The sequence below is a fragment of the Erpetoichthys calabaricus genome, chromosome 12 (genome assembly GCF_900747795.2).
Source record: "Erpetoichthys calabaricus chromosome 12, fErpCal1.3, whole genome shotgun sequence".
Classification (NCBI taxonomy): domain Eukaryota; kingdom Metazoa; phylum Chordata; class Cladistia; order Polypteriformes; family Polypteridae; genus Erpetoichthys; species Erpetoichthys calabaricus.
Genome location: NC_041405.2, coordinates 41,157,528 through 41,183,709, shown reverse-complemented (window position 1 = coordinate 41,183,709; position 26,182 = coordinate 41,157,528). Strand labels below are relative to the sequence as shown.

General features: G+C 38.1%; 2 protein-coding genes across 2 annotated transcripts in view; one reads left to right on the top strand and one right to left on the bottom strand.

The window, feature by feature from the left end:
- The window catches only part of col4a6 (collagen, type IV, alpha 6), a 542,265-nt gene that overhangs the window by 327,530 nt on the left and 188,553 nt on the right, over positions 1–26,182 (bottom strand). Inside the window, exons 12-14 of the mRNA XM_028815433.2 lie at positions 9,165–9,251; positions 8,162–8,215; positions 92–151 (exon numbers count right to left, since the gene is read on the bottom strand). Coding sequence (XP_028671266.1) covers positions 92–151; positions 8,162–8,215; positions 9,165–9,251 — 201 coding nt within the window. The remainder of the gene's footprint in view (positions 1–91; positions 152–8,161; positions 8,216–9,164; positions 9,252–26,182) is intronic.
- LOC127529743 (craniofacial development protein 2-like) overlaps positions 1–26,182 on the top strand; it is a 928,907-nt gene that overhangs the window by 792,191 nt on the left and 110,534 nt on the right. The gene's annotated exons all lie outside the window — the stretch shown is intronic.

Genomic DNA, 26,182 nt, shown 5'->3' with positions numbered 1-26,182 from the left:
AAGTGTTTAATTAAAATTAGAAGAATTTAAATAATATAAACATCCATATAAAGTTCACAATTATATAAATAACATCAATAATGCGTCTTACCCTGGGTCCTGGTAATCCAGGAATTCCTTTTTCTCCGTTCTCACTTATACCATAAGACCCCTAAAAAAGACACAAGCTAAATTTCAGTGAAAAGATTATTTTCATTTAATAAATGTTTTTAGTACAAAACCTTATCTGAAAATTTAGTTGTGCTAGTATTAATTTATTCCATTCATTCTTTACTATGGATATCATTAAAATATTCATGACACATTTATAGTGTTTGCTACAGTTAATTACAAGTAGGAGGAGAAGGACATGCCCCAGAAGATGAAAGCTCTGGGCATGATTAGATTAGATAAACTTTATTACAGCAGCAAAAACAAGAATGCAGACTCACATTACAAATAATACAGCCAGTCAATGAAATAATAAGTGAATAAATAAAAATAAAGTTAATAAATATATTGGGTGGAAGCATTGAATTGCTGATAGCAGTAGGCAAAAAAGACCCCCAGAGGCACTTCGTAGCACACTGTGGTGGAATGAGTCTGTGGCTAAAAGAATTCCAAGACAGCATCCCTGGAAAGGATGGATTAGGAGCTTTCTGCACACATCAAAAAATCTGAGTCTCCTTAGCAGGTACAGTCTGCTCTGGCTCTTCTTGTACAGAGCCACTGTATTGTCAGACAAGTCCAGTTTTCTGTCTGTGAACCCAGACGTACTTTATAATTCTACACTACTTCCACATCCTTCCCCAGAATGGTGACTGGTCTCAGAGGCTTTTTGCCACCAAGAAGTCCATCACCAGCTTTTGTCTTACTGACGAAGTTGCAGGATGTCATCCCTGTACCACAAAGCAAAGTTCTCCACATCCTTCCTGTACTCTGACTCGTCTCTAGTTTTAATGCAGCCTATGATGGATGAGATGGTAAATGCTGGTATTGTGCTGGAAGTCTGTTATGTTAAGGGTAAACAAGAAGTGAGACTGGACAATTCCCTGAGGTACAGTGGAACCTCGGTTCATAATTCGTTCCAAACCCCTGGTTGTAAACCGAATTGGTCATGAACCGAAGCGATTTCCCCCATAGGATTGTATGTAAATACAATTAATCCATTCCAGACCATACGAACTGTATGTAAATATATTTTTTAAAATATTTTTAAGCACAAATATAGTTAATTACACCATAGAATGCACAGTGTAATACAGTAATCCCTCCTCCATCGCGGGGGTTGCGTTCCAGAGCCACCCGCGAAATAGGAAAATCCGCGAAGTAGAAACCATATGTTTATATGGTTATTTTTAGAATGTCATGCTTGGGTCACAGATTTGCGCAGAAACACAGGAGGTTGTAGAGAGACAGGAACGTTATTCAAACACTGCAAACAAACATTTGTCTCTTTTTCAAAAGTTTAAACTGTGCTCCATGACAAGACAGAGATGACAGTTCTGTCTCACAATTAAAAGAATGCAAACATATCTTCCTTTTCAAAGGAGTGCAAAGCAAGCAGTCAAAAAAAAAAATCAATAGGGCTTTTAAGTATGCGAAGCACCGCCGGTACAAAGCTGTTGAAGGCGGCAGCTCACACCCCCTCTGTCAGGAGCAGGAAGAGACAGAGAAAGAGCCACAGAAAAACAAAGTCAAAAATCAATACGTGCCCTTTGAGCTTTTAAGTATGCGAAGCACTGTGCAGCATGTCATTTCAGGAAGCAGCTGCACACAGCCCCCCTGCTCACACCCCCCTACGTCAGCGCAAGAGAGAGAGAGAGAGAGAAAGTAAGTTGGGTAGCTTCTCAGCCATCTGCCAATAGCGTCCCTTGTATGAAATCAACTGGGCAAACCAACTGAGGAAGCATGTACCAGAAATTAAAAGACCCATTGTCCACAGAAACCCGCGAAGCAGCGAAAAATCCGCGATATATATTTAAATATGCTTACATATAAAATCCGCGATGGAGTGAAGCCGCGAAAGGCGAAGCGCGATATAGCGAGGGATCACTGTAGTAAACTAATATAAAAACATTGAATAACACTGACAAACACCCAGGCTCCCTGCTCAGCTGCACGTACAGGCTTGCTCTCAGCTGCACGCGCTCTCTCTCTCTCTCATCAGCACACGAGCCTGCCTGCTCTCTCTCTCTCATCAGCACACGAGCCTGCCTGCTCTCTCTCTCTCATCAGCACACGAGCCTGCCTGCTCTCTCTCTCTTACATTGCAGCAGTTCAGCAGTTCACGTCTGACCGTGAACAATGCAACACGTGCGGAAATCATCAGCGCGCACAAACCGAAAGGGAAACTGGCTTGTTCGTATACCGAGTGTGTGGTCGTGAACCGAGGCAAAAGTTTGGCGAACTTTTTGGTCGTAAACCGAGTTGTACGTGTACCGAGGCATTCGTGAACCGAGGTTCCACTGTACTCCAGTATTACGCACCGCCATTTCTGACACACAGTTCCTAGGCCTCACAAACTGCTGTCTGTTGGTCAGTTGGTCTATGATCCAGGAGACTGCGGGGGCATCATGAGGCAGAATGGTTTTAAAAGCACTGGAAAAGTCAAAGAGCATTACCCTGACTGTGGAGCCAGCTTTGTTCAAATGGGGAATAGGCTTTGTGGAGCATGTAAATGAGAGCATCCTCCATAACTATATGTGTCATAGGCAAACTGCAGAAGATCCAGATGGTCTAAAATAGTTTTTGTAGCTGTTTTAGGACCAGCCTCTAAAAAGTCTTCATGATGTACGATGCAACTGGTCTGAAGTTGTTGGGATTACATGAATGTCAATCCTTTGGCACTGGGATCACAAAGGATTCTCTAGACAGCTGGGGAACCTTCTGCAAATTCAGGGAAAGGGAGAACAGGTTCTGTTCTGTTCAGAGCTTGCTGGCACATGTTTTCAGCACACTGGGAGTGATTTCATCTGGCCCTGAAGCCTTGTTTATGCAGAGTTTTACTAGCTCTCTCCATACTTGATCAGCAAGAGTGAATAGTTAGTGAATCATTCCTGGACAGCCAGAAGTGCTTTTTTTAATTTATCTCCAGAAAGACAGAACTCCACCCTGCCCAAAGTGTTATTACAAAATCCAAAAAAAGCCTGCGCACGTCTCTTAAGAGATGCTGGGAGTCCAAGAACTTCTCAGGTGACTAACGCTGGATAGAAAGAGGGAAAAGCAGTTTGTGTGCCTTATAAAAACATTTTATTAAATTCCTTTCTGTTTTGGATATTATATTTAAATAGAAGCCATAAGATTATGGACTATTGTAAACACAAATGTGCATTATTTGATTAAGATAGAATGATTGATGAGTAAGTTTCTTTTCTGGATACTAATTATTGTAACCATAATATCTGAAAATGAGAAGCTTTCACAAATCAATCAAACTTGAGTTAGCAAGGTACGAGAAATCAGCTAGCTTCTCTTCCAAACACATAAAAGTTCACTTATTACCAGAAAGTTTCTATCTACTGTATCTGATACTAAATTCAATTAATCCAATTCATGACAGCAGTAAATATATAATATTCCAAAATGTTTTGTACTTTTTTATTGATTTTAAAGAAACATGGGAACAAGCAAATAAGAAACATTACAAACATCAAAACTGGACAAAGGAAAATTCCCGGACCCTTAAACCTAAACCAGAGATGACTAAGAAAGAGCCATCTAAGAAAGCACACATTGGTGTACACATCCTAATTAAAGCAAAATAAACAGTTCTTAATGAGCTGAACTTCAGTTTCAAGAGATGAGCGAGTGTGTGGACAGGAAATATTAATGCAAGCACCCTAAAGTTCAATAAGAAATAAATCATAAAATAAATTCCTCCAGGCATGTATTGAACATTGCTTCTGGTTTATCCGGCAAGTTGCTGTGAGGATCTCAGCAGCTATAAAGCTAGTGAACATAATATTCAATGCTTAATAAATGACCTGAAAGAGTATGATGAAAAATCCAGGAGGAGAGAAAGCTGTGAAGAACACATAATAAAAACATATAAAGCAAATGAAAGAGAGTTAAAAATGGAGTGCCAAAAAGAAACGGCAGGAGGACAGGACCTGAACATGTGTAAAAAAACCAAGAACTTAAACAACATAAAGCACAAACAGGATTGGAGTTAAACCCAGTACTTTCCATTTCATTGAATCTGTATAAATTCCAAAAACAACTATATCCTGAATAAATAGATGATTGGGATTTTTAAAGAAATTTTTGCATTTAAAATTGAGCTCTACTTCAAGGAGAGGAGGGTGCCAGATCTGAATCCCAATTTAATGAGACAGAAAGAGATTTCAGAGAGATAAACATACAGCACATTGACTGTTTTGAATTGAAACCTAACTGTAGCAATAAAAATATAATATAGGATGAAATGGGATTAGAGAGGACAAAGAGATGCTAGAAAGAAAGAAGTCCCGACTCCACAGGAAAATATCACAGTGTAGATTTCTATAGTGGATGACCACAGAAAGGAAATTGGGCACCCACCAATATTAAGGACATTAATATAAAAGATATGAGTTTGCATAAAACATATCCGCACAAAGCTCATTTGTGCCTTTTTTTCCAAAATACCCTAAGACTATGAGGGTTGGGGGCAGGGATGGGGATAGAATGGGGGGATTGATACATACGCATTTAAATGACCTTATATCCAGGTACATCTGCATAATAAAAACTATTATGAGAGAGTCCTGTTAATAGACTACAGCTCAACATTTAACACTGTTGTACCACAAAACTGACCACCTCCTCATTTTAGGAGTACCTTTCAAGTTCACAAAATCGAGCAGCTACTGAGTTAGCAAGGTACGATCCGTGTAATAAAAGAAACTTCTCAGTCTAATAAAGTTTGTTTTGAAAAGGTTCAGTGAGAATTTAAAATGGAAAAAATCACAAAAATTCAGAAAAAAAGTTATTACACAAGCAGAATAAAAAGCAAAAAAGGAAAAAAAGCTTTCTTCTACAATCTTAGCTCTCTTGTGTTAAAATTCAGACACTTTATATACTTAAAGATTGTGTTATTTCTCAGTGGCAAACTTACACAGGCTTCGCTTAGCACATTCAGTATGTTCTATAAATACGTACAGTTTGAAACTAATTACTCTCCATCCCTTACAAATTGTAAGGCAGATCATAAACTGGAATTAGTCTGTAGTCAGAGGGACAAGAAATAATTAAAATATTCCATGTACAGTAGATAGATAGATAGATAGATAGATAGATAGATAGATAGACAGACAGACAGACAGACAGACAGACAGACAGACAGACAGACAGACAGACAGACAGATAGATAGATAGATAGATAGATAGATAGATAGATAGATAGATAGATAGATAGATAGATAGATAGATAGATAGATAGATAGATACTTTATTAATCCCAGGGGGAAATTCACGTATAATTTAGCTTGTGGTGGTTATCATAGAACCTCCCATTGACTATGCACTAATATATAAGCAAACATTTTAACATAACTAAGAAAATACTTCTATCAATTTAATATGACCTAACTAACTAACAAATGGCTCTTACGGCACTGTCCTCCACAACTGAATTATGGACTTCTTAACCAACAGACCTCAGAATTTGCAGATTGGTAGCTGCACATCCTTCATGCTGACCCTCACCTTAGGCACTCAACAGGGTGGTGTGCCGAGATCGCTTTGTTACTCGTTGTTTACCTCTGACTATGTGGCTCCATCATTACATTTTTTTATTGGCACCTTCATCACAATCCTGATCAACAACAATGATGAGACAACTTACAGTGAAGATGTCTATCTGGAGATTCAGTGATTCCAGGACAACAATCTCACCCTTAGTGCAAAACCAAGAAGCTGGTGATAGACTTCTAAAAGCACAAGGCAGACCACACAAAATCTACTTCAGATGGAATACTTTTGAAAGAATGAACAGCCTTAAATTTCTTAGAGTGACCATAACTGACAAACTGAAGTGAACTCTTGTCAAAAAGGACCGTAATTGTGTATACTTTCTCATACATCTGAGAGCAGATTGCATTTCTCCACCTGTTGTTACGAACTTTTACAGATATATAGTACAGTCCACAACACAGACAGCATAACACCCTGACTTAGCACCTGCTTGGATCAAGAACATAAAAGTACTGAAGAGGGTGGTGAAGGCGACACAGAATATAAATTCCACCCAGTTGGCTTCTTTTTAGGACATATGTAACATTTTTCCTGCGAACAGTATAATTAACAACCTGAGCCATCCTGCACTGTCCCTTTTCTCATTCCTCCCTTTAGATAAATGACCATTTGCACTGGCACCAGTAGATTCAATAACAGTTTCTACTCACAAGTTGTAAGGTTGCTGAGCAGTCAATAACATTATATATATATATATATATATATATATATATATATATATATATATATCAGATATAACAGTTCAAACAACTTATATGAAAGCAACTGAACATTTCTCATTATATGAAGTCAGCCCAGGTCTGAATTCTTTCCACCTTACATTAGTCCTTGCTCCAGTTCTTGGTCTCTTCGATCTCCAGACGAGCTTGTAACTTAACTTTTATCCTTGCCACGGATATGAACTGTTTGTATTTTTGAATGAGCAGTTTTTCCAACACGGCATAATGGGGAAATTTACGCAGTGGTTGTGGCAGTTCTACTAAGTAAATATGGGAACGAAGAATATATATTTTTTATATTATCTGATGTTATAGATGTAGACAGCCACCAGATTTTGTACGTTCACTATGTGACAATCCCCAAGTTCACAGCTTGTCCGAGAGGCAGTTAAGGCAGGCTGGTGCATGGGTCTGTGTTGACAGTCAAATCTATTCATTTTAGTTTAAAAATTCATTCAAAAATGTATGGTAACAAGCAAGAGGCCAAATCCTAACATTACTAATTAATAACATTAATTAATTTATTAACTACATTAAAGCCATTACTAATTTAATATTATTTTTTAAATAATTCTAAATAAGTTTCAAAAAGAGAGAGTCTCTGTAAAAGTCTGCTAGTCTTGTGATTGGACATCAGTGCTATATATGACTTCATCATGTACTCATTATTTGAAATACAGCACAGAAAGTACTTTATCTGTTGAATCATAAATCAAAACAAAGTCTTTTGTAGTTCAGGTGGGGAAAGTAAATCTGCACAACACAAGGACCTTTCTTGCTTACTGTCTTTCAACTGTTGTGTTTTCAGCTTTTGACGATCAGTATCTTAGGGTTGCATTTTGGCAGCTTCTTTAGAGTTAGAGGAACATAAGATGTACTTCCAGTAAGACTGTAGTGCTAGAACATTTTTTGATCAATTCACTATTACCTTGGTACTTGTTTCTTTAAAGCCATCTTATGCTCTTCTGTGTAAAGCCCCCTGCCTACTTCATTCACATTTCATGCTGTCTTTTAATTGCATCACCTCCTTTAATCTCCTATAATCATAGCACACATTTGTGCAATCAAGAGTAAAATAATGAAAAGCTGCAACAGACTGCAAAATAAGGAAAATAAAAAGAGGGAGAGACAGAGTTTGAAATACTAATGGAAGAAAATATATAGCCTGAAGCTACTGGGAAGCTTCAGACAACTAATGAGGTCACCTCAAATTATTACAACCTCCTGATTTCCTTCCTTGTTTAAATGAACAGACCATTGAACAGACATATAAACAAAGTGTGCACTTACATCAGGAAACAGTGCCAAGAATCCATCATTAAATATATCATTTGCACTGTCTTTTCGTTGTCAAAAAAAAAAAAAACATACCTCTGGAACACGGAAGACAAACCTTTTGCTATCTCCAACTGCATACAGTTTTTAAGGCTTTTGTTTTTGTGCCATTTGGACTCCATTTTAAACTGAAAACATAGGTGCTGTATTTTTTAAAATGTATAAAAAACATTTCACTTTAGAAAACAATTTCCTATAGCAACCCAAGGTCCACCATGATTGTGAAATAATAAATTTGACCTAAAAAATGCAAAACTGATGCTTTAATGGGAGGAAGACTAATTAAAATGCTTGAAAAAGACATTGTTAATTAAGTGCTAAACATAAACCAATAGATGACTACATTAACTGATTTAACAACAACTGGCACAGGACCCAAAAAAATGTCTTACCAATGGTCCAGGAAGTCCAGGAAGTCCCAGAAATCCAGGGAAACCAGGTTCTCCCTGAAAAGAAAAAGAGGTACACAGCTCTTTATATATTGTGAGTGATGAAAAAAAGTGGGGCAAACAAGAAAGTCACAATTCACACACACTGGCTTCTTCTTTCACTATACTGTCTGTTATATACAGTTTACATGTTTTTGGTTTCCATGTGGATTTCCTCTGGTTAATTCAGTATGTTGTTACACTAGAAAGACATGCTATTACATAACTGATGCTTCTGTTTTAAAATTTAGTAGATGGACCCATGTGTTTGTAGCATTTTAATTTTGTAATTTTTTTGTTCAAAAAAGACTTTTTCTTAAGATCAGGCAATAAAAACTGATATTGTGTGATTTCAACTTATGAACATGATATTACTCTTTCTTAATTACAATTTTGAAGTAGAATTATATGTTTACTGTCCTGTGGTATTATGGTAAAATTTTAGATATCTCTTGCCACATCTGAAACGCTGATCCTCAACATTCTAGACCATTTAAGTCAGCAAAAATAGTATCAGAATAAAATATTTCTGTAAGGACACTATTACTTTCCAACCATTTTAATATTTTTTAAAAATTAAATCTTAATCGAGTTGAGTAGTTTCAATAGATATTTTCATCTCCTTTAGGAACAGTATTTTAAAATGAAAAGGCCCACTAGGAATAATACAAATTTTTACACTTTTTTCCTCATTGGTTTGGGTAGTACCAAAAACCTATCCCAAAAACCCTCTTTATAGTTTTCCTAGAAGAACGTTTCTCTGCAAATGATAAATAGAAAATAAAAACCATTAACAATATTTGGAAGATATTTGGAAAATTGATGGCTGGATTTATAAGTTTGAAGTAGTAAAATATTTTATTATACCTGTATAACTATTGATAGAGTTTGAGGATACTTCTTGATGCTTTTCAAAATTTTACCCTTTTTCTTATATTATTTATGCCAGGGTTGCAGTCCGAGTTACCTTGTCTCCTTTGAAGATTATGCTCTCTCCTGGGCTATCCACAGGATGTCCTGGTTGGCCTGGGTGTCCTGGAGGTCCTGTTTCTCCCTAATATTGAAGAAAATATCAATCAATGGTTGTTATCCTAACAGGTAAACATCAATTTTCCCAAATACAATTATATAAAAAACATAATGAAGTAATTAAGTACTTTAATATTTTAAAACATCATAACATTTTCAAACCAGTTAGAAAATGTCCTGTCATTACATAATAATGGTTATTAGGCACAGTATATAAATTTGAACTGTGCAGATTGAAGGATTTAATGGAGATGTCTAAGTTAATATTATGTGCAAGATTGTTGTATGTCTACTTCATTAAAAATTTTTAAAGCACAATTTTCATTACAGAAAAGCTTCTTTGCTACATATTTGATGGTTGACAACTATCAACATTTTTCGCAAAAGTCCATAATATAATATATAATAATGTTGTGATTACTAGTTTATAGATTACTTTTAAGGCTAATAACTTTTAGCAGTCAAATATCCTACATATTTATTATGGATTTAAGAGAGGTGATAAATTCATTATTTGGAATTCATGTTTGGATATTTGATTTTATGTAATACATTTAATTTACTTGATTCCATCAAAATACAAGTACTTTGTGTTTTACAGAAAGTTTTGACAGATATTAAATGCGCGTCAAGATTCTTTTTGGCACAGTTTGCTTTTTTACCGTAATAATTATTATTTTGATAAATATAACAGTTACATCACACTGTGGCCATTTTGACCTTCTGCTTGTATAATGGACATAGCCATTGTTGTGTGGTTTTGTCACAGACACCCTTATCTTGTTTACTGATCAAATACAAGAGTGGATTGGCTTAACAAATTGCTTCATCCAATTTTTGTTCTTCTAGGGATTACCATCCTGTCGTATTGCTGGCAGTAATACTTGTGCTGTTGACTTAGACAATAAAGGGCCAATGTTAAGATTGCAAGGACTGCTATTCTTTGAAATTAGGATTAAAACAAACCAGAAGATACGGGAACAAACTTAAGAGGAACAGAAGAAACTTTCTATGTGAAATTGTGAAGCATTCTGAGTGTGTCTTTCCTGCACTTTCAGTACCCTTTGTTTGCAACACATTAACCATGAACATGATGAGACCATATGACATCTAAACTTTTAACTGTTATATTACATATAAGAAGTTGTTATTTAATCATAAGATGACTTCCTCAGGATTGCTGTATTAAAATAAGTTAATCTTACAAACATTAAAATGGTGATCTCGACTATTATTTAAAAGAGAATTTCCACATCAGTATTACACTTACCTCAGTCCTTTATTTACAATAGACAGGCTTTTGCCCAACATCCGCACTGGCAAACAAACATAGATCATCTAGGAATGTGTCTACACTACCACCATGTTTTTCTGTAATTCCTTTAATAACCTGTACACTATTGTAAAATAGTAATAGAAGATAGGGACTGCCAAATGAATGAATGATGACCTCACGTCCGCCCTAAATTATGAAGTATGAATCATGATTTACAAAAATACGAATTATTAAATATGATTTATGAAATATAGCCCCACCCCAAATTATGATTTATGAGATGTACCCCACCCCAAATTATAAATTACGAAATGTATCCCCCACTCCCGAATTATAAGTTATGATACTTATGCCCTGTAGCCGCCAAAGTATAAGGTGAGGTCAAGCATGGATAAACACGTGCCAAAAGAAATCTCTCAGTCCAAAAGTTTGCTTTAAAAATATTTAGTGAAAGTTAAAAGCAAATAATCCACACAAGAATAAAGAAAAAAGTAGTTACACACGTAGAATAAATGGCAAAAAAAGAGAAAAATATATCTTCTCTAAACTTAGCTTTTCTTGAGAAACTTTAGTTATTTCTGTATTTAAAAGTTCTTTACTTCTTCTTCTATACTTAGAGAGTCTTAACTTCTTATATAGTTAAAGATTCTTAGCTTCTTCTTCTGTACGCTTTAAATGTACGGCACAGTACTTGAATAAGCACTGTTTTCTTAGAGTTAATTCACACACTCAAATGGTCCATAGGCCCGTAGGCACGGGCACGTTTTAAAACCTTATGCCCTCTACGCATTACACATGGCAAGGCTTGTCACTAACTGAGAATAATGTTTAGTCAAAGCAGATAGAAATAGCTAGAATATACCAATTTTACTCAACTTATGGGGGTTTTAGGAACCTCCCATAGATTATGCATTGTCATCTAGTAAAATATTTATGAATTTGGCTCTTACATGCCCTGTCCTGAAACATAACTTCATTTTAAAAACACCGGATTCAAAACTAATAATAGAAGCCTCATTTAAAAATACACTTCCTTGTAGTACATAGCAAAGCAAGTGCGTATCTTTTTACAATTCAAACTAATTATATTAAGAAAATATTAGGATTCTCAATTAATATGCATACCTCCTTTTTTCTTGATAATGGGATGAAGGATGCTATTAAATATTTTAAACTGAGATAAAGATCTTTTGCTAAGCCTTAACAATGAAAACAGCCACTAAGCCAGCAGCTGTTAAAAACAGCCACAGGAATCCAGTGCTCTTAGCCTTAACTAAGCATGCAGCTGTTAAAACACAGTCACAGGGACATAGAGCCTTTGGTGCTAAGTCTGGGGCTGTTAAAACAAACAGTCATGAATCGTTACAAAATTTCAAGACACAAGAAGCCTTAACCAAACATGCAAATGTTAAATCATTTACAGTAATGAAGAATTTTTTTAATGAGATCGGAAAATACATGTCTCCTACATTTAAAATCAAACAATTAAAATTATATTTTAAATGAACCAGGCATACTTTAGTATTAACTATTAAAGATATCAAAAACATAAAAATAAGTTAAGGCTCATTTATCATATGAAATATCCGAAGGAAGACGTTTTTGTACTGATGAAAGCCTTAACACATTTTTTCAAAACATCCCCACAACATTCAGCGGGTCTGAAAACAAATATTAAAATAACAAATATAGGTTACCTTTAAAACTCATAAGACCTTACTCTTTGAGGAGCCTTTAAAACTAATTTGAATGTGTCCCTTTCATTACATCAAAACACATGTATTAAACTAAGAAATATTTAAGTCTTAAAACCTAAGTGTTTATCTTTTACATATCATAAGAAATGAAATTCTATATCCCAAGGAGATTCTTGTTAATATTATCAAAAGCCTTAACATCTTCTGAAGCCCCCCAGCTCTTTATGGCCCTTAGTAAAAAATGTTCTCATGCTGTTTATATTGCAAATAAAGCCCATAGTTTGCTACAGAACTTATTAAAATAATTTGACGGGTCCCATTGTTCATACCAAAATAGACAAGAGTAGTAGGGAATGTTATTAAAGCACACGTGTAAGTCTAAGAAATATGCAAGTCTTAAATATCATAAGAAATATCCCAAGGAAGACTATGTTTTACATTCAGGAGTTTCTGGTTAATTTGCAAAAGTCTTAACATCTTTTGAGAAAACAAAAAAAGCGCTGACGCGGGTTACATTCTGAGTAAAAATCCTTCAGTATATTAAAAATAATTTGAGCATGTCCTGCTGTTTATATTAAAGAAGACAAAGGTCGTGAGGAATGTTATTAAAGCACACACATAATTCTAAGAAATATGTAAGCGCTCATTTATTTTAAAAAATCGAAAGCTAAAAATGTATAAAGCATTTCAACCTAGCAAGTGTTAAACTGTAAGTGATTGTTCATTTTAAAAAACTTGAAAGCTATCGCTGCGCAAAGCATTTTAGCCTGGCAAATGCTTTTACACAGTGTACCTAGATCTTACTCCTACCAACAACAGTGTTTGAATGAGCAGACTTCAACCGCCACATAGTGCCTCTACCCCAGGGAGGTGGGACATCAGCAAACATACAGGCATGTCACTCCGCCCTCCCAGGGTGGGCAAGAAAAACAGACTGCATAAAAAGCTCTGCTTTAGTGGCATACTATATGCTAACCTTTTCAGCATACATGCACATTGGTGTTCTTTCCAAAAGGTAGGCTATTTCACTGTTTTTTCAAGAAGGGAAAACAAAGCAAAAAATACATTGGTGGTTGTTGTGGTAGATTATCAAAATATGCAATGTTACGATCATGCCTCTTCAAGCTGTTGAAATGATGAATTAAATCCTGGTGATTGTATAACAGAATTTGTTTCAGGAGATCCAAAGACATACAAGGCAATACATGTATGAAGGTGAAAGGCATTATCATTAACCACGAAAGGAGTAAAATTGTAATCCTCAAATCACTAACCAAACTAGTTCAGAATTTTACAACATCTCATGAACCTGTTCCTCGAGAGTTATTGGTTCATTGTAATTAGATCCGTAGAGATAAAAAACGCTTCACTTTAGAAAACAGGCCACTCACAAAGTAAAATTAGTGGTGTATAAAAAGAAGGTTCTCCTAAAAGACTTACAGTACATTGCCATATAGATACTAAAAGAGATTTTCATATTAGACTTCAACATCCCTTTGCCATAATTATCTCAGGGCTGTCCTGTTCTGGTATATCCTATTATGTAAGAAAAAATGACTGGAAAACTTGAATGATGTGCCTCATCCTTTTCAAAATATAATTTGGTTTTATAGTTGCTGGCAGAAAATTTTCGATAAGCTGTTGGTTAAAATTTATTGAGGGTGGTCCTAAAGGCTTTATATGATGATGAACATGAACTTCTCCCTCCTGAGAAAATAAATTTGGTCATTGTAGATGATCTGATGGGATTGACTAGGGAAGGAGATAGAAAAACTTTCACAAAATACACTTATCACTGGAATCTGTCTATCATTTACTTGGTTCAAAATGTATTATTTCAGGGGAAGAAAAGCCAGACGATTAAGCTCGACACCACTTATATTACTCAATTGGATTTGAAAGCTCAGACCCCTGATGAACTGCGATTAAGAACTATTCTGTTACCACCGGATTGGCCCGGCATGTACATTATGAAAAGATAAGAGAAGCTGCTCTTTTTCAAGTCTTGCATTCTATCAGCATGTCGGCCAGAATAAGCAGAAATATCAAAGCCTTATTCCGTTGCTCTTGTTGATGACACCCACTGCACGCCCAACCTACCTAGCAATGGGTCTCTCTTTGAACTGTCTTTCCCAAGGTTTCTTCCATTTTTTCCCTATAAGGGTTTTTTTTTTTTCCTTGTATTATATTGTATTGTTGCAGAAAATATCTTATAAATGCGTCTTCTGACGATGTAATTAAAGCTTTACCTGAAATAGCCTGTAATACTTTAAAATGCAATATCCCTCTTTCACCCAGGCAGCCGAAACAACTCAAGAAGCATAAAGGATCTGTTACAAAAATAAGTGTTTGAAAATTATCCTTAAAAAAGAAGAAAGCTATTTGGAACCAGAAAGGAGGCTTTTTGGAGTCTCTTTTAAGTGCAGCCATACCCTTCATCACCAATTTTTAGCATCTACAGTAGAGTATAAACAAGGAATAAGCTCAGAAAATGTTTTTGGTGTGGCAGCATCAAATGGCTCTTTTTCAACAAAAGAGTGCTGACATGAATGACCTCTTGAGAGCTGCTGAACGTGAACTGGACAGGGAAATGAGAAACATCCTGCAACATTGTGATATAGAGGATAACGAGAAGGTGAAGCTTTACACTTCTATTTTGTAGTAATATCTAATGTTAGTTAAAAAAAAGCCAATAAAGAAACTAACAGTCTGACACTAATGTTACAAAAAGAAGAAAATGCCAAGAGGGAAGTTAAAGCAGTTAATATATCTTTTTTCATTTTATTGATTTTAATAACAAATGACATTCCATACAAATAAGTCAACTTTTACAGGACTTGGTTAAAAACAAATCAACCCCAACCCATGAGAAAGACAGCTAGGCCAGCAGAGTAAAAATTTAAGCTAGTAAATAAATAAACTAATAAATAATTAAAAATAAATAGAGTAAAAAAATAAAAAAGGGAAAAAAGAGGGGAGAGAATCTGCTCAATTAAAATAGTTATTCTAACATTTTATTGATTAGTTCCTGCCGGGTTTTGAAAATGTTTTGTACAGATCCGCTAAGTAAGAATTTGATTTTTTCCAATTTCAAATAGTATATAACATCAGTTACCCACTGACTTAAAATAGGAGAGTTAGGATTCCTCCAGTTTAGCAAAATAAGTCTACGTGCCAATAGTGTAGTAAAGGCAATTACAGTTTGTTTGTCCTTCTCCACTTTAAGCCCATCTGGAAGTACACCAAACACAGCTGTTAATGGATTAGGAGAGATTGTGACACCAAGGCTGTCTGAAAGGCATTTAAAGATTTTGGTCCAAAATGATGTTAATTTGGTACACACCCAAAACATGTGAAACTTAGAGTCTGGAATTTGATTGCAACGTTTGCAGGTTGGATCTTGCCCTGGAAACATTTTTGGGCCATTTTAAATGAGAGAGATGTGCTCAATATATAATTTTAAGTAGAATAATTGTATGCTTTGTGCATATGGAGCTTGACTGAATTCTGTGCATTCCACTCCTTTTCTGAGATGTTGAGTGAGAGATCCTTTTCCCACTGTATTCTTGGATCTTTGAAAGGGAGGGACTGTAAAATGGTTTTACATATTATGGAGATGCTGTCTGAGACTGATCAATATTTTTCTGGCAGGTTTTGTTTAGCAAAGTTTATAATTTGAAGGTAGTGAAAGAAATGTATTGCTGGAAAGTTAAATTTGGAGTGTAATTGTTTGTAGGATGCAAAGACGTTGCCTATGTACAGATCACTAAGTGATTTAATCCTGAATGTTTTCCAGACATTAAAAACTGCGTACGTTTGACAGGGTTTTTGTGCAGTGGTGCCACAGATAAAAGCTTCACCATCTTAAAATACTTCCTACATTGCTTCCATATTGTGAGTGAGTGAAGCACAATTGGGTTGTTAGTATATTGTTGATGACTTGTACTTATTGGGGTACAAAGCAAGGAATATAAAGAAGTACTGCAGGATTTTATTTCTATTGCGGACTAAGCTTGTGTATGTTCATCTATTTGTGTCCATGTCCAGGTTTTTATAACTTGTACATCTGCTGCCCAGTAATAAAATTTAGTTAGGTAGAGCAATGTCACCTTCTGCCTTAGGTCTTTGTAGGATCGCCCTTTGGATATGTGGATGTTTTGAATTCCAAATAAATGAGGTTATGGTTGAATCTAATTTCTTAAAAAATTATTTATTGATGTATATTGGAATGTTTTGAAATAAAAAAGAAGCTTAGGAAGGATATTCCTCTTAACAATGTTAATTCTTTCAGCTAAAGTGAGATGAAGGGTTGACCATCTATGCAAGTCTTGCTTAATTTTTTTCATACAGATGGCAAAATTTTGTTGATAAAGAGCTTTATGTTTGCTTGTGATGTCTACCCCTAGGTATTTAAACTGATCTGCAATAATAAAAGGGAAGGTGTCCAATCTAATATTGTGTGCTTGAGGAAGAAATTAATTCTGAGACCAGAAATCTTTTGAAATTCTGTTAGTGCTGTTAGAACTACAGGCAGAATATTTTGTGCATCTGATATTTACAGTACCATATCATCTGCATACATAGAAATTTTCTGTTCAAGTCCATCTCTAATAATTCCCTTTATCTCATTAGCATTTCGACAGTGAACTGCAGTGGCTCAATGGCAATTGCAAAAAGCAGGGGTGACAAGGGGCATCCTTATCTGGTACCACATTCTAGTTTAAAGCAGTCTGAATTAATGTTGTTAATACAAACTGAAGCTTCTGGACTGGTATACAGTAGTTTGATCCATGCACAAATGTTCGGGCCAAACCCAAATTTCTCCAGTGTAGTGAAAATGTAGTTCCATTCAACCATTATCAAATGCTTTTACTGCATCCACCGCTAAAAATATCTTTTGGGTGTTAGACTTTGTGGGTGAATATACAGTAATCCCTCCTCCATCGCGGGGGTTGCGTTCCAGAGCCACCCGCGAAATAGGAAAATCCGCGAAGTAGAAACCATATGTTTATATGGTTATTTTTAGAATGTCATGCTTGGGTCACAGATTTGCGCAGAAACACAGGAGGTTGTAGAGAGACAGGAACGTTATTCAAATACTGCAAACAAACATTTGTCTCTTTTTCAAAAGTTTAAACTGTGCTCCATGACAAGACAGAGATGACAGTTCTGTCTCACAATTAAAAGAATGCAAACATATCTTCCTTTTCAAAGGAGTGCAAAGCAAGCAGTCAAAAAAAAAAATCAATAGGGCTTTTAAGTATGCGAAGCACCGCCGGTACAAAGCTGTTGAAGGCGGCAGCTCACACCCCCTCTGTCAGGAGCAGGAAGAGAGAGAGAGAGAGCCACAGAAAAACAAAGTCAAAAATCAATACGTGCCCTTTGAGCTTTTAAGTATGCGAAGCACTGTGCAGCATGTCATTTCAGGAAGCAGCTGCACACAGCCCCCCTGCTCACACCCCCCTACGTCAGCGCAAGAGAGAGAGAGAGAGAGAGAGAGAGAGAAAGTAGGTTGGGTAGCTTCTCAGCCATCTGCCAATAGCGTCCCTTGTATGAAATCAACTGGGCAAACCAACTGAGGAAGCATGTACCAGAAATTAAAAGACCCATTGTCCGCAGAAACCCGCGAAGCAGCAAAAAATCCGCGATATATATTTAAATATGCTTACATATAAAATCCGCGATGGAGTGAAGCCGCGAAAGGCGAAGCGCGATATAGCGAGGGATCACTGTATTACATTAAACAGGCGTCGAAGATTGGAAATTAAGTGTCTGCCTTTAATAGATCCAGTTTGGTCTTGTGATATTATCGAAGGAAGCACTTAGAAATAATCAATTCTTGATTAGAAATGATGCACTGGTGAGTAGAAGGAGTATGCTCTTGAGTTTGGGTTTAGAAATCTCCAGGGGTCTGATTAGTTGTGATCAGTTACAAACTGGTCTGGATTTAAAACACAGTTAAAGTCCCCAGCCTTTATAATTTTATGAGTTTTCACATTGGAAATGGATGCAAATACATTTTTCATGAAGTCCCTATCATCCATATTGGGTGCATATATATTTATCAAAATCACTTTACAGTTAAATAAATTACCCATCACAATCACATATCTCCCTTCAGGATCAGAAATTACATCTGATAATGCAAATGAGACTGTTCTATGCACAAGAATTCCTACACCTCTTGTTTTCTTTGTAAAGCTGGAATGGAATATTTGGCCTGTCCAGTCTCTGTGCAGCTGAAACAGATCCTTGCTTAATAAGTGGATCTCCTATAAAAATACTATTTTAGCATTTAGACCTGTTAGATGAGAGAATACTTTCTCTTTAATTTGTGATTCAGACCTTTAACATTCCAGCTCACAAAGTTAACTGTTCAGTCATGGAGACATTGCTTCTGAACTTTTGTTGTCATTTTGTAGTCTTAACTGAAAATAAGACAGCTTTGACCTTAATTTTCAATTTTCCCAGGAGTTATTGCCATGAAGTTTATCGTTACGTTGTCACTTATAATTATAAGGATTAAAAGAACAGATTAGAGATAGCTTTCTCTCTTTAGATAGATAGATAGATACTTTATTAATCCCAATGGGAAATTCACATTCTTCAGCAGCAGCATACTGATACAATAAATAATATTAAATTAAAGAATGATAATAATACAGGTGAAAAAAACAGACAATAACTTTGTATAATGTTAAATATTAACGTTTACCCCCCCTGGTGGAATTAAAGAGTCGCATAGTTTGGGGGAGGAACGATCTCCTCAATCTGTCTGTGGAGCAGGACAGTGACAGCAGTCTGTTGCTGAAGCTGCTCTTCTGTCTGGAGATGATACTGTTTAGTGGATGCAGTGGATTCTCCATAATTGATAGGAGCCTGCTGAGCGCCCTTCGCTCTGCCACAGATGTTAAACTGTCCAGCTCCATGCCAACAATAGAGCCTGCCTTCCACACCAGTTTGTCCAGGCGTGAGGCGTCCTTCTTCTTAATGCTGCCTCCACAGCACACCACCGCATAGAAGAGGGCGCTCGCCACAAACGTCTGAAAGAACATCTGCAGCATCTTATTGCAGATGTTGAAGGACACCAGCCTACTAAGGAAGTATAACCGGCTCTGTCCTTTCTTACACAGAGCATCAGTATTGGCAGTCCAGTCCAATTTATCATCCAGCTGCACTCCCAGGTATTTTATAGGTCTGCACCATCTGCACACAGTCACCTCTGATGATCACGGGGTCCAGGAGGGGTCTGGGCCTCCTAAAATCCACCACCAGCTCCTTGGTTTTGCTGGTGTTCAGGTGTAGGTGTTTTGAGTCGCACCATTTAAAAAAGACCTTGATTAGGTCTCTATACTCTTCCTCCTGCCCACTCCTGATGCAGCCCACAATAGCAGTGTCGTTAGCGAACTTTTGCACTTGGCAGGACTCCCGAGTTGTATTGGAAGTCAGATGTATATAGGCTGAACAGGACCGGAGAAAGTACAGTCCCCTGTGGCGCTCCTGTGTTGCTGACCACAATGTCAGACGTGCAGTTCCCAAGACGCACATACTGAGGTCTGTCTTTAAGATCGTCCACGATCCATGCCACCAGGTATGAATCTACTCCCATCTCTGTTAGCTTGTCCCTAAGGAGCAGAGGTTGGATTGTGTTGAAGGCCCTAGAGAAGTCTAGAAACATAATTCTTACAGCACCACTGCCTCTGTCCAAGTGGGAGAGGGATCGGTGTAGCATATAGATGATGGCATCCTCCGCTCACACTTGCTCCTGATATGCAAACTGCAGAGGGTCGAGGGCGTGTTGAACCTGTGGCCTCAGGTGGTGAAGCAGCAGCCTCTCCATGGTCTTCATCACATGTGATGTCACAGCAACAGGCCGGAAGTCATTCAGCTCACTAGGACGTGATACTTTTGATGTTTTCCAAAGCCTCGGGACTCTCCCTTGTTCCAGGCTCAGGTTGAAGATGCGCTGTAGAGGACCCCCCAGCTCCAATGCACAGACCTTCAGCAGTCGTGGCGATACTCCATCTGGACCCGCTGCTTTGCTGGCACAAGTCGCCTCAGCTCTCTGCTCACCTGCGCTGTTGTAATTGTGGGTGGGGATGTCTCTCCTATGCTGGTATCAGCAGAAGGATGTGTGGAGGGTGCAGTACTCCGAGGTGAGAGTGAGAGTGGGTTAAGGTGGTCAAACCTGTTAAAGAAGTTGTTCATTTGGTTTGCTCTCTTCACATCTCTCTCGATGGAGGCACCCCGCTTCAAGCTGCAGCCAGTGATGATCTTCATCCCATCCCACGCTTCCTTCATGCTGTTATTCTGCAACTTCTGCTCCAGCTTTCTCCTGTACTGCTCCTTCGCCGCCCTGAGCTGGACTCTAAGTTCCTTCTGCAAGCGCTTGAGCTCATGCTGATCACTGCCTTTAAAAGCCCTTTTCTTCTGGTTCAAAAGGCCCTTGATGTCACTTGTAATCCATGGCTTGTTGTTAGCATAGCAGTATACAGTTCTTACTGGAACTACAATGTACATACAGAAGTTGATGTAGTCAGAAGTGCAGTCAACAACCTCCTCAATGTTCTCACTATGTGATCCCTGCAGGATATCCTAGTCTGTAGTTCCAAAGCATTCTCTCAGAGCTTTCTCTGCCTCAAGGGACCACCTCCTGAATGAGCGTGTGGTTGTAGGTAGGACCCTCACTCTTGGTTTGTAGTGAGGCTGAAGCAGACCCAGGTTATGATCTGCTTTCCCAAGCGCAGGCAGCGTGGTGGCGCTGTATGCGTCTTTAACGTTTGCATACAGTAAATCAATAGTCTTATTTCCCCAGATGTTACAGTCCACATACTGGGAGAAGGCAGGTAATGTTTTGTCCAGCGTCACATGGTTAAAGTCTCCAGCGATTAGCAGAAGCGTCTCAGGGTGCTGCGTTTGTAACTTAGTAACAGCAGAATGGATGAGGTCACTCGCTGTCTCCACGTCCGCCCGAGGAGGGATGTAAACAATAACAACAATGACGTGTCCAAACTCTCTGGGCAAGTAATAGGGACGCAAACTTACAGCTAACAGTTCGATGTCCCTGCAGCAAGTGGAGACTTTGACGTTAACATGTCCAGAGTTACACCACCATGTATTAACATAGAGAGCGAGTCCTCCTCCTTTGTGCTTCCTGCACAGTGGCGTAGCATAGTGGGGGCGGCAGGGGCAGCCTGCCCCGGGCGGCACTTTTAGGGGGCGGCAAAATTTCACAATAAATAATAATAATATCTTGTAAAAATTTGAACCATACCTAAATAAGGGGGCAGCGGACTTTACCTCCGCCCTGGGCGGCTGACACCCACGCTACGCTACTGTTCCCGCAGGTACTTATATCTCTGTCCGCTCTAACTGTGCTAAACCCGGGTAGCTCCACGTTAGCACCTGGGATGGTGGTAGTTAGCCACGTTTGAACATACATGACTCCTCCTAAAAGATGTCTCTCTTCTTTTTGCTTGATTTAGTCTTGTTCTTCTTCTGATGAAATTTAGAAAATGCTGTAAAAACAGTGTGCCTTGTCTTTTGACTGTTGGGCCCTCATGTGATCCCGGTGGTGTCTTTTATTATGACTTTCTCATCACCATCAATCCCACATCCTCCTGTTTTTCTTGGCTGCCACTGGCCACTCTTGAAATCTCAATGGTGAAAACCATTGAACATCTTTTACAATATTTTTAGCAGCAGATTTGATACAGTATGTGGTTTTTCTATGTCAAAACCTTTTTTCAGGAGAAACCACTCCTAAAAAACAACTCCTAAAATATACAGTACCTCCAATACCACCGCCATAAATTACCAAGGAGCCAGAGAATCCCGGTACGCCACTACCCACTTGGGTCTGGTTTCAATCATGCATACAATGCTTGACAGGTCTGAAATGCAACTTCACTATAACCTTACCAAACTGAAATGGTATATTTTTCTTCTGGTCTGTCTTTATTTCAATAGTTACTGTGTCAAAATGATACTCGCTGACTAGTGCATAATGAGGTTTGTTGTATATGATAGTGGTAATTTTATTTGCTTGATCCTCTATATGAATGCATCTCAGAAGGGGGATGTAGCTTTCGCAGACTCACTGTTGAGAAGCCATGTTGCCGTACAAAATGTAAAAACCAGCCCTGATGTTGGGAGGGTAAGGGGCCTTGCAAGATAGCCCCCAAGTCTGATCAGGATACGCTCCTAATATTCGACCCAGCTGACATTTTAAGTGTACAGTTTGATTCTTTTCTCCCAGGATCACATAGACTCTTCTTTCCACAGCATTATAACTGAATTTCACAAGACTCTCAGAAGGGATAGTTCCAGTGGTTACATCTGAGTTTATAAAAGACAATAGGTGGTAAATACTTTTGCAATATCCACAAGGAATGAAGTAATATGTCTTTATCCCTGGAGCTGAAGCATAGAATTTATTTTCTGCCTTGTCTATGGTGTTCCATGTATATGGTTATTGTATTTGCAACCTTCTAGTTCTATAGGTCTAGCAAGCTTTGTCTTGAAATTGAAAATTGTTTTGGTAGGGAAAATGACTGAGTAAGCACTGTGAGGCAACTTTTGGGCTCCATAGTATACTGTTAGAGAATGATGGTCAAATTAGGGATGGTATGGATTTTATTTCACGTCTTGGGCGTGGCTCTCTGGTGTCCAGCTGTTAAATTTTTCTGGCTAACAGAGAATTTGACTAAAATGAATTGTTTTTTATACTTAACTTTCCTATCAAATATTATCTCAATTTTGTAAACATCTGTGGAATTGACTTATATTTTTTGCACATCATAAAAGGAGCCTATGATCTCATGTAATCTTTCAGTTTGTATATGTCACAAGCTCAGAGACTGTAAAAACTGCATCTGAAAATGTTTGTTTGTAACCTTCCACAAAGGGATGTCTGATTTTAGAAACCCTAACTGTATCTCCTACTTTGAACTTAAACAGAGGAGAACCCGAGGGTTTACCTTCGTCATGTTAAGTTTTTGAAAACTTTCCAGGAATTTAATGTGTTTACATCAGAAGGAGCCATTTTTATACTTTGATAATAACTTTTTTTGTAAGAATATACTATATCAATATAGGTTCTTCCACATTTTAGTTTTCAGTGTGCAGCTAAAACTCTCCACCACGGAAGACTTTAACTTATTTAATGTGGTGAAATGTTTTATTCCGTTCCTCTTTAACAGCTTTTTGAAAATCTCTCCATATCAGTCTGGAGTTTCTTTGAAGTTCTACTGCCGCTCAGAATGTCTTGCCAGTGCTCTCGCCAATTCTTTAACCCATTTTTTTCTTCAGGGGGTGTACTCATTCGAACTTATAAAGTGTATCTATACAGGTCAACAAATATTTACAACCACAGTTACGCTAGGACACATTTGTCATGTCCGCTAAATCCACCTGCCATTGTGAGTCTATATTCGATATATATAACTTCATCCATCCATCCATCCATTATTCAACCCGCTGAATCCGAACACAGGGTCACGGGGGTCTGCTGGAGCCAATCCCAGCCAACACAGGGCACAAGGCAGGGAACCAATCCTGGGCAGGGTGCCAACCCACCGCAGGACACACACAAACACACCCACACACCAAGCACACACTAGGGCCAATTTAGAATCGCCAATCCACCTAACCTGCATGTCTTTGGACTGTGGGAGGAAACCGGAGTGCCCGGAGGAAACCCACGCAGACACGGGGAGAACATGCAAACTCCACGCAGGGAGGACCCAGGAAGCGAACCCAGGTCCCCAGGTCTCCCAACTGCGAGGCAGCAGCACTACCCACTGCGCCACCGTGCCGCCTATATAACTTCATTTCTCTAAAAATTTATTCTAGCTGGTTTACGAATTGTATAAGAATATTAACCAGATAACCAATCTGACACCTGAGGATCATTATTTTTCTGGCCCAAAACCTCAAGAGCTCAAGAGTCTTTTCCCTGAAAGCTACCAGAATTTGCTGGAGTATAATCATTTTTTTTCATGTAACCCTACATCATTGACAGTAAAGGAAAAACGTCAGTGTTTTAAAAAGCCATTGTACTTGATTGACAATTTTGAAAAAAAAAAAAAATTCAGAGAAGCTTTTCTAAAACATATTATAAGTAAGCAGCGTAATTAAAATAGTCAAAAAATATGTTACATCAAAGGAACATTCAGATCAGACACTTCATCTGTTTTTTCCATATCATATTCCTCGTAAAAACCCAAAGGTACATCAGACATATCAGGTTCAGAGAAATGGTGCTGGGAGAAGGCAATATCCTCATTGATAGAATGTTCATTTTTCAGATCATTGACAGCGTTTTCTACAAATGTATGAGTCTTTTGAAAAGGCAGAAAGATATTAAAACACCCCAGAGTCTTTATGACCAGAGTCTTGAGCCACAGCTTGTGGAAAACCTCTAGGAACTCTTGAAAGCATCCAACCTGACAAATGGAGTCAGGCTCAAACAGATAGGTATGTTGTGTTTTAAAGGGGTGGTTTATTAAACACCTCTGACAGGTACTTTTTAGGTCCCAATTAACAATTACATCCAGCAAAGCTGCAATCAAACTCTTAATCAGTTTATGAGCCTTTCGAAATGTTTCACCCATGGCTCCATCACTTTGATCAAGCTCCATAACCGCATAATCACTGTCCTTGAAGATGTTCTAAGCGGCCAAACCTTCTACTAATTCGTTCATGGCATGTTCTTGCCACATAACCTTAATAGCTATCTCCTCAGCCTCTGTTAGGTTCCTCGGAACATTATCATCAGGAGCAAGAATGTCAGATACTTCATGGTTCTTCAGGAAGCTATCCGACCAACACATACAGTGGTGTGAAAAACTATTTGCCCCCTTCCTGATTTCTTATTCTTTTGCATGTTTGTCACACAAAATATTTCTGATCATCAAACACATTTAACCATTAGTCAAATATAACACAAGTAAACACAAAATGCAGTTTATAAATGGTGGTTTTTATTATTTAGGGAGAAAAAAAAATCCAAACCTACATGGCCCTGTGTGAAAAAGTAATTGCCCCCTGAACCTAATAACTGGTTGGGCCACCCTTAGCAGCAATAACTGCAATCAAGCGTTTGCGATAACTTGCAATGAGTCTTTTACAGTGCTCTGGAGGAATTTTGGCCCACTCATCTTTGCAAAATTGTTGTAATTCAGCTTTATTTGAGGGTTTTCTAGCATGAACCTCCTTTTTAAGGTCATGCCATAGCATCTCAATTGGATTCAGGTCAGGACTTTGACTAGGCCACTCCAAAGTCTTCATTTTGTTTTTCTTCAGCCATTCAGAGGTGGATTTGCTGGTGTGTTTTGGGTCATTGTCCTGTTGCAGCACCCAAGATCGCTTCAGCTTGAGTTGACGAACAGATGGCCGGACATTCTCCTTCAGGATTTTTTGGTAGACAGTAGAATTCATGGTTCCATCTATCACAGCAAGCCTTCCAGGTCCTGAAGCAGCAAAACAACCCCAGACCATCACACTACCACCACCATATTTTACTGTTGGTATGATGTTCTTTTTCTGAAATGCTGTGTTCCTTTTACGCCAGATGTAACGGGACATTTGCCTTCCAAAAAGTTCAACTTTTGACTCATCAGTCCACAAGGTATTTTCCCAAAAGTCTTGGCAATCATTGAGATGTTTCTTAGCAAAATTGAGACGAGCCCTAATGTTCTTTTTGCTTAACAGTGGTTTGCGTCTTGGAAATCTGCCATGCAGGCCGTTTTTGCCCAGTCTCTTTCTTATGGTGGAGTCGTGAACACTGACCTTAATTGAGGCAAGTGAGGCCTGCAGTTCTTTAGACGTTGTCCTGGGGTCTTTTGTGACCTCTCGGATGAGTCGTCTCTGCGCTCTTGGGGTAATTTTGGTCGGCCGGCCACTCCTGGGAAGGTTCACCACTGTTCCATGTTTTTGCCATTTGTGGATAATGGCTCTCACTGTGGTTCGCTGGAGTCCCAA